At 30.8% G+C, this 15,745-nt stretch overlaps 1 protein-coding gene across 1 annotated transcript in view; it reads left to right on the forward strand.

Annotated features, from left to right (window-relative positions):
* The window catches only part of LOC129219408 (serine/threonine-protein kinase DCLK1-like), a 261,608-nt gene extending 252,127 nt beyond the window's left edge, over nucleotides 1-9,481 (forward strand). The window contains 2 exon segments of the mRNA XM_054853797.1: nucleotides 4,850-4,963; nucleotides 8,122-9,481. Of these exon segments, the coding sequence (XP_054709772.1) occupies nucleotides 4,850-4,963; nucleotides 8,122-8,157 (150 nt within the window). The 3' untranslated portion in view covers nucleotides 8,158-9,481.
* Nucleotides 9,482-15,745: the final 6,264 nt, after the last annotated feature.

Below are 15,745 nucleotides of genomic sequence, written 5' to 3' on the forward strand. Positions count from 1 at the left end.
AAACTAAAAAGACTGATGTTGGAAATCAAAAGTAAAAAGTGCTTCTTACAGATTAAAAACAGAAAAAAAAATAGATTTATAGTAATTTAAAATTTTATTAAATTTGTGTGTGTTTCATGTACAATTTGCATAGTTTTTAATGTTTCATTTATTAGTTCTTTCATCTTTTGGAAAAAATGATCTTCTATAAAGTACTTTACAAATTATTTTGCAGATGTGAATGCTTTCCACGTTTTTGATGAAATCAGTTTTTTATTTATTTATTACTTTTTTAAGTTTCTTTCTGGCTGTATTTGAGGTCGATCTAGACCTGTTTAAGTTATAGTGACCAAAGATATATTAGGGGGGATCATGGTAATTTCAAGTTCTGCCAATCTACTCTCAATATCAAGAGTTGCAAGAACTTTTATATTTTACCATATAGTTGTATTTACTTAGTCAAAAAAAGTTCATTGAGTGAATAAGAATTTTCATAATTTCTAACACATGCGTTATTTTTCTTTTCTTTGTAAAAAAAAAACATGCCAGCAACAAATGACAGGGGTCTGGCCAGAGGATATTTGGGTCCGTTAATGGACCCTTCACAAAAATCAAATTAACCAAAACAGACCTTTCACAAAATCCCAATCAACCAAAACGGACCCTTCACAAAATTCTGATAAACAAGAACAGATCTTTCACAATTGAAAGAGCAAATCTGAATGCAAATAACACATATTTTGGTGTATAGAACTGATAATTTTTGGAAACATTTTTAAAGTCAAATTAGAGAGATTGGCTTATACAAAATCTGCTAATTTTGCAAAGAAAAAAAATCTGCACTCTCGTGATGCTCCTGCAAGCAATAAGAAATTACTACTGCCAAATAAATATAATGCTTGTTGTTTGTTTCTTGGAAAGAAATTAAGAGCTGAAAATAAGTTTGGTTTGAAATAATTTTGTTTGTTTTATCACGGCTAATTAGCAGCAGTGTTGTAGTAAACTTTTCTGAAAAGGCTCCTGCTCCTGATTTAATAAACTATAATAATAATAATAAATATATATCAGCAAAATGAACTTAGAACTGCAAAGGGATAGTAAGGGTGGGGAAAAAATAGGATCGCCTCGGGTAGGGTTGCCAACTTCATGATTATCGCCAAACTTATGATGTTAAACCTTTTACTACTTTACTGGCGTTAAACCTACTTTTGGCGTTACTTGATTGTAAAATATTCTCATCATTTTACCAGTTTATCAATATTTGCGTTTTTATGGGTGCGATGTTTAACTGTTACTTTGAGAGAAAATTATATAGGTTTGATTTTTTGATGCTAACAAGGATGATTAACTTTAAATAAACTCTTTTACTTGCCGTTTTTTTTCTTTAGATATCTACATTATGAAAAATGCAATCTTTTAACATCTGATATGAGAATCATATTTTGTTCTTTTTTTAAGCTAACTTCACTTTATTAGGATGCAAATAAATGGAAAGTCTCTTTATTTTTGTTAGAATGCTCATTTCAAGTTTATAAAACAAAATTCCATTTTCTTTTAAGAGTAAAAAATTAAAATGCTGAATCTTTTTTTTTTTTTTTTTTGCTTCAACTGTGTCCACAGATATTAATGATATGTTTATCATAGGACTCTAAAATGTAATTTTAAAATAATTTTATCAAAATTATTTCTTTTACTAGCCGTTTTTTTACTTTTGATGAATTGCGATCTCTTAGCATCCGCTATGAGAATCCGATTTTTCTAATTTTTAATGTTTAGTACGCTTTGTTAAGAAGTAAACAAATAAAATCTCTTTATTTTTGTTAAAAATCACAGAATTTATAAGTTTTAAAGGAAATTCTGTGTTTTTAAAGAGTGTCTTGGGTCAAAAAGTTAAATGCTGAATGAACTCTTGTCTAATTTTTTTTTTGTTACAATTATTTTAAATAGTGTACAGAAATATTTGTAATATAACTTAACATAATGTTAAATGGTAGATAAATTCTGATACTTGAGAGAGCGATGCCGCCAAATACTAGAAAAACACCCCCAGAATGATATTCTCAACTTAGAAGAGGAAAACACTCAGCTTTAAGTTTGAATGATGCAGTTTGTGCCATCTCTAAATTCCAAAATTTCGTTTTAACAAATTTTTTTTTTCTTTGCAAAATTATTTGACTTTTCACAAAATTAATTCATTTTTCACAAAAAACGGACCTTGTGAAAAATCCTGGACAGACCCCTGAATGAGTATGTTGCCTAAAACTTCATTTCAATCTTTTTGTATGCTGCAGATATTTGGTATATACTACCTTAAATCTGCTCAGTTTAATTTTTTAATTCAAGAGTTTTGTTACTTATTCCCTTATTACATTTCTTTTTTCTCTTTTTTTTAAACATCGCTCGTCATTTTTCAACATGTTTTGAATTATTTTTAATGTATTCTGATATATTCAACTGGGGGGGGGGGGTGATCAAATGATAATTTTTGACCTGTGTCGAGTTAAGCATTTTTTCAAACTGGTGTTTTCATGCCTAAGTTGGAAAAAGTTTCCCCTTTTTATTTCAACTGTTATTCATAAAATAATCTTATTATGGTGTTGAGCTTTGTGTTTGATTGCCAAATTCTTTTAATAATTTAGTCTTTTAAAAGCATTTTATTATTATTAAATGTATCTTATAAAATGTATGCTTAAAATATTTTGGACTTTTTTTGTAATTTGGAAATGTATGCACTAAAATAACTTTGCAATTTTATGACCCATATTTGTAAAAGATGTTGAAGAGGTTAGTCATAGTATATGCTACTAATGGCTGGATGGCCACTGTTGAAGTGATGTGCAATGAAAAATTAATACCTTTAATAAATGTCCTTATTTTATCAAAATTTCAATATTTGTATTTCAAATTGCAGTATAATGTTTCTCCTATATGCTGTGAAGTTTTCTAAAAGATTGGTAAAAAGTTTATTCAAATACTGCCTGTTATGAGCCAAAAACTTGCAATTTAAATTAGTATTTTTGAAAAAAAAAATACTTATATCTTTGAGTTTATCCTTTTATGAGAACCTGTGGAATTATTATAGGGCAATTAAAACTAATTCAAAAATTACTGCATATCCCTAGCTTTTTAAGCTGCAGGATGATCCAAGAGAATTTTCTGCTTCTTCAGTTTATTAGTCTCCTACATGCATGCATGATCGATTTCCCCCCCCCCCCAAAATCCCAAAGTGAGAGCTGAAGCATATTCTTAACGTGAAAAAAAGTTGGTTGAAGGTTATCTAAAAAATTTCTGCTGAAATAGGAGAAAGTGACCACTTTTAAGAGTGACTTGATACATGCAACTATGTAGTGTATTTGCACCAGGGTTGGCAAGTTTCTGCCGGGGTGGTTAAAACCACTGGTAGAAACCGGTTAAAACCGGCATGGCAAAAACCCCTTTCTGCCTCATTTGTGGCAGAAACTGGCAAAAACTCAAAAAATGACATAAAAGAAATCTTTGATACCCAATAGGAATTTAGCACAGGAAAATAATGAAATGTTAGCCAAAGCACAATTTAATTACAATATCATTAAAAATCAAAAATTATGTTTTTTGCCCTTTGCAGCTGTCTCTAAGAAGAGGTGAATGGAAAATATAAATGATTTCTTAATTTAATATGAATAGAGGAGAAATAACAGAATACTCTCGCAACAGAAGAACTAGATGACAATGCCATCAAGGATACAGCAAAGATTCATGAAACTTTCATCAATTGTATATATTTTTTAAATAAAATGATCTACTATGTAGTAACTGGGGTGGTTTCAAAATTTGACTGGAAAAATAAGTTGGGAAATAGGGTCAATTTGTTTTGTAAAGCTGTGATATTAGGTATAAAATCGAGGTTACTATCAGCAAGTAAAATTCTGGCATTTTTTTCTTGAGCAAATGATAATTTTAATCCCAAGCATTCCAGATGACACGTATAAGCTAGCAAATAACAACCAGTAACTGCCTGTTTAAATCTGTATGTCACTTCTTTTTCTTAAGTGCCCTTAAGATTCTCGTCCTTTAGATTAATACAAATGTTACAAGCATCTGCAGTTAAACAGTTCTCTTTCTGATCAAACTAAATCAAGGGCAATGAGTTTTATTTTTTATAATGATGAAATAGAATTGCATTTTTTAGTTTACTTAAACAACATTTTGTAATTACTTGAATTAATAAAGATGCTTTTTAGTTTTTGCCAGTTTCTGCCGATTTTTACCGGTTATAACCAGTTTCTTCCACCGGCAGGGCAGAAACCAGTTTCTGCTGGCAGAAAGCCAACCCTGATTTGCACAAATATTGGAAAGCATAAATCAGCTGATTGTGGGCAAATATGAAAGTCAGAGTAGTAATTGATCATAGTTTTTAAATATCAAAAGGTTTGATATGCTCAAAGGTTATAATAGCTAAGCAATGACATGATTGATAAGAAATCCAGATTTTGCTGGCAAAGTAATTTTTTGCTGTACTATGACAGAAGTAAATGTGGAATATGTAAATAATTCCAAAGGGTAGAGAGAGAACAATATGAATGAAATATCAAAAAATAGCAGTTGTGGTTTTAGATTTTTGAGCATTGTGAAGTATGCTTATAAATTTAACGAATGAAGGAACCTTCCTCAAAAAATATGAAGCCATTTGATTGCTTGGAACTATAATTGGTAAATTGCCTAAAATTAAGGATAGAACTACTTTAATTTGAAGTTAAATATCAGCTCATCAATCTAAAAAGTTACTCTTTAATATTAATTGCATATTTAGTTTATGTATCTATTCTACTATTTTATGTGTAAACAATGAATCATATTTAATTTGATTCGGTTCCATTTTTTTACTCTTTAGGCTGACATTGCTCCTGATACTGATAGGCAAACTGCTGTCTCAAGAGAAATCACAATGCACTTTGATCATAAACCTAAATCTTCCTTGAAGTCTGCTGGTATTGCTCTTATTGCTGTAAGTAGCTGATGCCAAGAGCCTGCCTAACATACAGAATTTAATTGGGTGTAGTCTTCCATTGATTCAGAATAATATTATAGATTTGTCCAAGATAAATTATTCTGTTTATATGGAAGCAAATAATCCCTTAAAGGACTGTTGCAATTTGATATGCTCCTTTTTCTTTTTATTAAGATAAGTATGATGTATTACCAACTAGTGATTCATAGAAACCAGAAATATATATATGCTTTCTTAAAGTAAATTATGTTTGCTCTATACTTCTATACTTTAATTTTCAATTCAGATTTGTCAACTGTTAAACTTTAAGCACTAAACATTTGGAGCATTATCAAACTCTTCGATATTTTGTGAAAACAAGTTTTATTTATTAGCCAAATGACTTATTCATTAATTTCGTGTAATTAAAGTAGTACAACTGATCAATATGAACTAATGCAATTTTATTTTTCTAGTCTTGTTGGAACGTATAGTTCAAAATGTCCTTAACGTGTGTTATGGCACTCTTGACTGTGCTACGCTATATAATATGCTTTGCCGTATTCATTTCATCGCATGTTCTAGTCATTTCTTTTCTTTTTGTTGTTTTATTATTTAATGTGTTTTATTTGTTGCACCTTTTCTGTTTTCATTATGTTTTTGGAAATAGTGTATAATAATATTTTTCTGAAAAAAAACATTAATTTCTGTCCCACTAAACATATTCGCCTTCTGTAATGCCTTCACCTCTCCACTTATTCAGAGCTTCTGTAAATGTAGGTTTTGAAATACAAATGTCCCAAATTTTCTTTCTTTTAACTTTCTCTGAGACTAGCACTACAGACCTCTCATTAAAAAAAAAAATCTATCAACTGCCCTGCCTTGTACTGACCTTACTGCTCAACGTTACATATTTTGAAGAATCACTGGTAAGTAATTTATAATTTTTCCTATTTTTCTCATACTAATATCTTAAATTGTAATTATTCTAGTGGAAAGTATCTTTTAAGTTCTAAATATTTTAACAGCAAATCTACAATATGTGTTACATTATTAACTGCTCCTTTTTTACACTAACTACTGTTTGAAATTGTTAGATTTCAGGTAAATTTTTATGTATCAGGCTCGTATGTCATTGGTTTTAAAGCTTTTATGTGTCACAAAAATAGTTTTAGCTCCTCAAGCATTTCAAGAATTGCTCAAAGCCCTTCTTAATCTTTTTCTGAGACTCCTCTTCCTGTATGCTAGAAAGTTGAATTTAAAACTATAATGCATGTATATTGAGAGTTTTGAATTTTGATGAGAAAACTGTTTAATTTCTAATCGTTTTTGTTCTGTAAAGAGCATATTTTAGGTGCCTTATTTCATATTTCTCTCCTGACTTTAATTGTACAGTTGGTTTAATGTTTGTAAGCTGCAACAATGAACTGTGGTATTCAAAAATACTATGTCAGTACAATGCTGAATGATTTACATAGGATAATTAATATTTATCACATTCATTATTTTCGAATTAATCAGGGATGAGATTTTTACGGATTTCCAACTTTCAGTATTTGTCCTGTAAAATTTCCCTCCTTGTTTGCTTTTTTTCAGATTCACAGCACTCCTACATTTCTTATAAACCTTTTAATATTTACCCGGGGAAACTAAATGTGTAAAAAAAAAATCTGATTTTTTTTCTACACATTTTGTTTCTCTGTTTACTTATTTTTCTTCCCCGATTTTCAGTCAGTAGAATATGTTCCAGCATACATTTCGGAAACATGCCGGCATAGAAACTCAAACTTTATCAAAAGTTTCATTCCTTGTTTTACATTCCAATCCTTTTGCATCCTGTAAATATTTCAGTTATTTTGAAAGTTGGAAGGTCTTCTCTACGTTCTTAGACTTCTTAATTTTGTTTGTGCAAACTCTAGAAATTCGACTCTGTTTTAAATAGGGTAATTAACTTAAATACAGTAAACTCCAGATTATTTGTGACCTTTCACACTATTTTTTTTTTTATTGTGATGATTCACTGAATGAGGATAAATTCACACATTTAAACTAAACAAGTGCAAAAATCTAATTTTAGACATTCCTATTTCTTTCTTCCTCCTCCTTTCCAGTGATATCAAGCCTTTCATTGTCACCAAAAACCTGATTTTTAGATCTACGCTAGTTACTGTTTTAGATCTGCACTACTGGCTGATTTTTTTAATCAATGTTACTTATGCCGTGTAACCTATCTTGATCTGTTTTTAATAATGAGCGAATCTTTTTTTAGCTTTTACATACTGTGTTTTTACATTACACTGTTCACTCTCTTTTTTTTAACACTGTTATCATTTTAACTATAGTTTATATGTATGCAAGTGTTATTGATCTTGTTAAGCTGTTACATATACCAAAATTGTCTCTTACCTATCTTGCAAATTATGCGCGAATCCGCGGTTACCATGCCACCCTATAATGCGGATAATCGGAAGTATACTGTAGGTATAAAATGTTAAAACATATACAGCAATAAGATTTTTTAATATATTTTTGTCACTATTCAATCTGAAGCTAGAACTGTTGCTTTCTTTCCAAGCGACATATTTTTTATCATGCTAATGTCTAGCCCTCGGGAAATTTCTTTTGTTCCACATTTTAAAAATTTATCTTGTAATGTTTCTTAGTTAATAAAATGAGTGCATAATTTTAAATGCAGAAACATAAATCATTACTAATTTGAGGTTTAATTGTTGCTTTAGTTAGCTTTAAAATATGAGATTGAAAATTTACTAAAACTTGAAAGTTTACCAAATATAAAAATCAGCTTATCATTTTGTTTATGAAAATTATTTCCATACCTATTAAAACTTTCTTATCTAATGACAAGAAGATTCAAAATTGCTTTAGTTATTTTCCTGTTAATCATGACTTGAGTTACTCAATTAAAAGGTTAACATGAAAATTGCATGTTTTAGTTTTTTCTTAAGTTATTTTGTTTCTGTGTTTATAATATTTAATTAATTGACTATATCTTTAAATTTAACAGATTTTCTTCTTTTAATATACATGATGAAAGTGTTAAAACTCTACAAAATGATTCTTAACTCAAAAGAAGTTTGTATAATAGTATACTATTGCAAAAACTTATTATTTTAAAACATGGACTTCAGATTTATGTATATATTTATTTTTTCTAGGAAACTGCACTTGACAAAAAACCTATTTTGCGTTGACTTTTGTGTATGTTCCAAGATTTTACAGATATTGGTTTCATTTAGAGTGATTTTTTATTACATTATAGAATCAATAATAGAACTTTAATGGTGCTATGTACACACAAGAGCAACAGTTGTATTTGTGATTTATAGTAGTGTTAAAATTTTCAATAAATGTTTTGGTGAGTTTTATATTTTTATACATTAGTTTCGACAGATTTAAGGAATTATGAAGTGGAGCAATATATTAAACTTGTTACACAATTTCAATTTCCAATCATTCCCTCTCCGTTTAGTGATTTTGATACCTTTTTACAACCATTTAATGTGGTGTTTATGCCTTGATGTTAGCATGAATTATGCCTTGTGGTTAGTTTCAAGATTTGACTGCTTGAAATAATATGGTACAAATGAACTCTAATATTAATATAAATTTGAAGCAATAATTGCCTTAAATACACAATGTAACTAAATATAATGCATTTGTATATTTAATTAGAATGTACTAAAAAAAAATTTGGTACCCATTCTTGAAATGTTAATATTTAGGCAGCTACCTCAAAATATCGCTTAGCCATACCACTATAAAACTACTCTTGTGTTTTTCATGCGGTATAGAATTTCTGTTCCCTACTGAAGTTGAATGTTTATTCAATTATTGTGCTCTAGTAATTGAAAAAAAATAGGAAAAATGTGTATATATATTTTTGTATGTCATACTTTTAATATATTTATTAATGTAGTATGTTAAAAATTTATTTCAATAAAATAAACCATTTTCTGACATAAAAATTAAGAGTTTCTATGAATGGGGGGGGGAGCATTTGTACATAAATTCGATATATGTGACCTACTAAACCTTTTTGTGCCACTAATTTATCCAATGCATGTTTTTTTCTGTAAAATTGTTCCTTTCTTTTATTTTTTTACATTGAAATCCAGTTAATTCCATCATATAATCTTAAATAAATCATTAATCTATTTTATGTACATAATTTTTGACTTTTTTAAAGAATGATTTATCTGTTCAAAATTGAAAACATGAGTCCCAGACATTCTTTAGTTTTATAGAATAATTAATAATATAATTACACAAATAAAATTATTGTAAAATATTTTTAAATCAATGTTAGACTGAATGAATGTGTCACATGACAGTATGTTCCAAGATGTATGACCTAAAAATTTCTGTAATGAAAAATATTGTATTTAACTAATATGCACTTGTTATTATGAATCAGATAATGTGAGAAAAAGCTAACTTGAAAGTATTTTTTGAATATTTAGTTTTTATAAGTTAATATTTCATGTTGTAGTTTGTATTCATAGAATAAATTGATATTTCCTCCTTATTTTACATTTTATTGAATTAAAAAATGAAATAAGATATTTTTTCCTTTTAGTTTTATAACTGTTACTTTGGTTCAGTGCCGCTCTCCTCAAATTCTAAGCTTCTATGTCTGAACAGATAATTTGTTTGCCTTTATATATGTGAAACAGTTGTTCCAGCTGCTAAAATTTTGCGTTTGACAATATCTAGTCCGCAAGGTTGGCAAGAAGCACAATTTGCCTTTCCCTGCAGAATTTATGTGGTTTTAATTCTACTTGATTGATTTAGCGAAGTTGGTTACAAAAGCTCCCGCATCTTTTATGTAATACAAAAACTATTGTAAACCTGCAGTCATGACGAATTTAACTGGTATACATACTGTTTTTGAAAGAAACATCAGCTAAAAAAAATTGTTTATATCAAAAAATGAGGAATAAAACAACCTATCTGAAAATGTTCTAAACATAAAATAACTTTTTAAATTTAATTTCCTTTGGTTCAGTTAAATTAGGTAATGTCATCTGAAAACTTGCACTTAAGTAATCAGTTTCATTTCAACTTTTCCAAAGTCGAGTTTTAAATGCAAGAAAAGAATTTTTGACACAGCTTGCATTGTCAGAATGAAAACGCGAAATGTAACTTTAATGTGTAAAATAATGTTAGAACCTTATGTAAACCTGATCATGGTGGACAATCTTAACACACGTTCCAGTCACATCACATCACACCCCGAGGGTCCCAGTATCACAGTAGTGACTTGCCCAAATTAGGGACCCTCGGGAAGTTGCAACATTTTTTATTTAATTTCAAAGTAATAGAATTTAGAAAACAGTAACAAAATACGGAATACAAATAACATAATACAGAATTCTAATAACAGAATACAGAATTTTGAACATTTTAAAATTTTAACATAAAATATAAAATACAATAAATATAACATAAATAACAAGTTGTCAATACACTATGAAATGAATACCAGGAAAAAGGGCCTACGTGGTACTTTGGAATAGAAATCCTTCTGAAGACAATAATTTGAAATTTTCATTCATTCTCCATGTGCTGTGTGGGTGAGTGATTGCTTGCCTAATTCTTTGCTGTTTTGAGATATTTGTGCGACATCGTAAATGCAGGCGATCTGTCAGTGTACAATTGAATAAATAATGATATGCATCACCCACCCCACCACACACGCAGAGTGGTGATTCTATGAGACCAAAACGATGGAGATATTGAAGGAATGGTTCATGACCTGTTAAAATGATGGTATGGCAGCGATGTGAGACACGCGGAGAGAGCTTGATTGTGGGGAATACGCATTCCAGCCACAGTAATGTGACCCCCTGTTGCAGAGCGGATTGCTTCGAGATGTGCAAAGGAAGAGAGTCTATTTCCTTATGGTATTCACTAGGATATTTTGCAGACTCAAGTGCCTTGACCAGCTCTGAACTACGTTACACATTTGAGTAGCCATGATGAGAACAACATGCTCAAAGAAATCCCACAGATACTTTATTGGGGTAAAGTCTGGGGAATTTTTTGGCCAAGAGAGAACAAACTGCATGTAGGGGTGAACATGGTCGGCATTGATACATACATATTTGTGTTGATCCATCCTGCCTTCCACAATGATGAAGGCACTCCAGAGAGTACCACAAAACATTCCACAGACCATAATGCTCCGTCATCCAGCTTACAAGGAGATGGCACGACCGTGGGGTCGAAGATTTGTGTCAATTTTTTTTGTGGTGAAAGAGGACCCCTATTACCTTATGTGGTTAAAGTAATACGGTGCAATACTCAGAAAATTATGAGAAAAATTGATTTAAAGTCACCATGGAGTCTTCTAGGCACCTTATGAGTTTAAAATGTCAGTCTCTTGACGAGCTGCTGCTAGCCTAATTGGTTAAGGAGCGATCTTGTTCTCCAGAGATAGCATGATCAAATCGCACTCTGGACTTGTTGCTTTTCTCTTCTTTTTTTTTTTTTTTTTGCTACCACAACAATTAGTGGTAACGAAGTAGTGGTAGGATGAAAAATATGAATTGTTTTAAATTGTTTTGTTGGAAGAAAAAGAAAATAATTTAAAAAAGATGTAAATAAATTCTTAAAAATGATGTAGGTAAGCGAAACTATTTTAATAATTGCTGTGATAACAAAAAAAAAGGTCCGAATGTCCTATGAGCAGATGTCCCTTATAACCATAAGGGGACCACAGGTCAAAAACCTTTACTAGGCAAATCAAACCGTACAGAATAACGAGCAAGAATGTTTTTCAGTTTTGCGATCCTTGGCAAAAATAAATTTCAGAAAGTAATATAGAGGTGAAACGCGTTACCACTAATTGTTGTAATAGCAAAGAGAAAAGAAAAAGGTCCAGAGTGGGATTCAATCGTGCTATCTCTGGAGTACAAGATCACGCCTTAACCAACTAGGCTAGCGGCGGCTGGTCAAGAGACTGACATTTTAAACTCATAAGAGACCTAGAAGAATCCATGGCGACTTTAAATCGATTTTTCTTATAATTTTCCGAGCATTGCGTCATTACTTTAACCATGTAATGTACTAGCGGTCCTCTTTCACCACAAGAAAAATTGATGCAAATCTCCGACCCCACAGTCGTTAGACTAAAATAGAAAATCTAACTTTTTAAATAACTCTTACTCTTAATATTATGTTTAGGAAAATAATCTCCATTGAAAAATAACTGCTATAAATAAGATGGGAACATATCATCCTTTCAAAAGAGTGACATGCTGTCAAAGTAAATTTAAATATATAAATATATTATATATATTTATCTTATTGCTACTGAAAAATAAATGCAAATGTGATGATGGGTAAAAACACATTACAAAATCGCAAGCAATTTGAAACACTGGCACACTAGGGGGTCCTTAGCTATAAGGTGAAAATTATATTTTTTACAAATCTCACCCTTTATTTCTTTTCCTTTAAGGCTAATATAACTGGTTTTAAAAAAAATATAATTCAATATTAGCGTGTGCTGCTAAAGGGATGAAAACAAAGCAAAATAGTTGAATTTCTAAATTTTTGCAAATGAACAGTAATTAGCTCTCTTTAAAGTTTGAAAGAAATACTTAGCAGAACCAGACCCCAAAGTGCATTTTTGGGGGGAAAAAGTAGGAAATAAGGAATCAAAAATTTAAAAAGTAGGGAAAAAAAATCACTTAAAAAAGTAGGAAAAAATAGGAAGAGATGGGACTACACACACGTGATGAGGAAACAACTTTAGCGTTAATTTTATTTCTAATGTAAAATAAACTAATAGTATTTTTGAAGTATTAAAAGGATTAAATGAAAGACCGAGTCACAAAAACAAAACGAAACAAGCTGACGATCATCAGTATGAAAAACACACTGGTGGAAACAAAGATATTAATTACAAAATTCTCTATCTTTACTAATTTTGAAGCTTAAAGTATGGATGTCTGGATCTCTGTCTGTCTGGATATCTCTCTGTCAGGGATCTCTGTGACGCGCATAGCAAGCGCCTAGACCGTTCGGCCGATTTTCATGAAATTTGGTACAAAATTAGTTCATAGCATGGGGTGTGCACCTCGAAGCGATTTTTCGAAAATTCGATGTTGTTCTTTTTATATTCCAATTTTAAGAAAATTTTACTGAGCAACTTATCACAAAATGGACGAATAAATTACGGAATTATCATTACGTGGAACTGTAACATGGGCAAGCAAATGAATATAGCAAATTGGCGAGAAATTCATCATCCATTATTTGTTAATATACAGGCAAACCAAATGACCTTTGAATTTTCTACAACTGCAAAGCTGTGCGGGGTACCACTAGTATGAAAATAAAATCCAAACAAAGACACATTTCAGCAATACAGTAATAACATTTTTAAGTTTATGTGTGAAAGAATAAAATGCAATATAGCAATCACAAAAAAAAAAAAAAAAAGTTTGAATTAGAAAGGAAAAAGGCTGAAAATGGTGAACTAAAATAAACTTGTTCTTAAATATGGGACATAAAACTTATAGTAAAATAATTAAACTAAATAAATAACAAAATAAGTAAACAGAAATATGTTAAGTATTTTTAATATATTAAGGATGTTAGGTATTTTTAGCATTCAATATAAATTTTTGGTTTATGCACGTCATTTATGGGGGTCAGTGGGGTCAATTTCTCCCCTCCCTGTCTTTGGAAAATTAATGCTTAACAATACAAGTTTGTGCGGTTTTTGTTGTTTTCAGATAAAATTTGCATTCAGTATACATCCTTCGCTATCTACCCCGGGGGGGGGGGGGGGGGGGGCAAAATCAAAATGACGGGCCAGTTTTAATTTTAATCAAGCAATAAAACCGAATATTGTGTTCTTGGTTTGATGATTTTTTAACCCTCTTCTTGTTCCAAAATTTTTTGTCACCAAAAAAAAAAAAGAAGAAAAAATCCATGCATGGTAAACATAACATTTTTATCAAAGGCAAAGATAAGTTACTAATGTTTCTCTGTGCATAAAAGGGAAGGCATGTAGTTTCTCTCAATTCTCACCTCAGCAAAAATATTCATTCGGAAATTGTTCACAAAATTGAGAGTTAGGGGGGAACACCTGGCATCAAATGCCTACATATATCTCTTTCTCCCCCCCCCCCTCCCTTTGATCAGGCGCCGTGAATGCAATAACTTACAGTAGATACGCCGCATTGGTATAATTGCAGCATCCCGAAAAGAGTAAGAGTCAAAAAATATAAATAAATAATAAATAAATGTTCAGAAAAGCCGCACTGCCATAAACGTAGCATATAAAAATGATGAGCAACTCCTTGATATTGATGATATATCAGAGTAGAAAATACCCATTAAAAAAGAAAAAAAAAACTACAGTACATATTTGCTTGTTGATCTATCAGTCAACTTTTAAAAATGTGAAGAAATAAAAACAATCTCGCATTTAAATTGTTTTCCGGTTTTTCTCCTAAAATCGGGAACATTTTGCCCATCTAGTTTTTGCCGTGTTTTTTTTTTTTTTTTTTTTTTGCAAAGAGAGAAAATGAAATTTTATAATCACGTTTACCATTTAGAGTGACCAATAATTATATTTATGTATGAAAAAAGTTAGTTTCCTCTATTATTTTTGAAGTGGTCCGTTTTTGCGAATTTCTGTTATCTGTCGCTTTTATTTTGTACTAACTTCAATAAAATATGTACAGTGTACAGGTTTTTCATTTTTTGCTTCCTTACGTTGCTTTTAAGGTTTTACATTGCCTTTCTATTTAAACAGAGCTCCATTTCACTTGTAATCAATTATACAAAAAATTGGTGAAAAGAAAATTCGGCTTCTCCCGCACTTTTTGAACAGTCCGCCGTTTAGTTTAATAAAAGCTTCTAATTGACGGGTAAATAATATGTAATTGCATCAGAATGTGCCAGCATCTATTTCTTGGTTTCGTTAAAACAGTAGGACTGAAGTCGGGGCGATAAAAAGAAAAGTCGATCATAAACGTCGACGGCAAAAAAGGCACTTACGAAAATTTAACTTTTAAACACGCCAACGCCGCGGCTTTCTTTCCAGAAATTACTGTGGTCAGTCAATGAAAAGCTTAGGACCCATGGGCGCCCATATAAGGGGGCAATAGGGGCTTAAGCTCCCCCTCCCCTTAGAAATAAGAATTTCCTTGCTTTTAGTATTTTTTTCCTTTGCAAAAATATAAAAACATTTCTTCTCCAGCCATTAATGAACAAGTCATTGAAAATGTAAAATTTTAATAACTCTAATCCGTACTGAAATCGGTTTCCATTGGGAAAATATCCTGCTGAACCATGGAGAAAATATCTGAGGCCCCCCCCCCCCCTTTAAAATTTTGCATATGGGTGCCCTTGTTAGGATCCGCTTGTTTCTTTTGCTTTTCAAAACTGAAACATGCAGAAACTTATCGGTGCGGCATTGTAAAAATAAGAATCAATGCACAATTAGAAGTGCTATACTAAAGACAGAAAAAGTAGGAAAATAAGGAGAGAACTATAAAAAGTAGGAAAAATAGGAACTCTTCTGGGTCTGCAGAACTAATTAACAACAAATTTGGGTTTTGTAACATTACAAGGGACGTGGTATTCAAGAACAAGCTGAAAAATAGCTTAGATAGTCGACTATTTCCTGTACTTAATGTGCCAATTTTCTAAAGTTAACAATGCATTACTAAAAAAGTTAAGTAATTTATTGCAAAACTTGACCCACCCTAATATTATTAAGAGAGGATATAAAAGAGGACAAGGAGAAAAAATGTGCAG

Source organism: Uloborus diversus, chromosome 3 (genome assembly GCF_026930045.1).
Source record: "Uloborus diversus isolate 005 chromosome 3, Udiv.v.3.1, whole genome shotgun sequence".
Lineage (NCBI taxonomy): Eukaryota > Metazoa > Arthropoda > Arachnida > Araneae > Uloboridae > Uloborus > Uloborus diversus.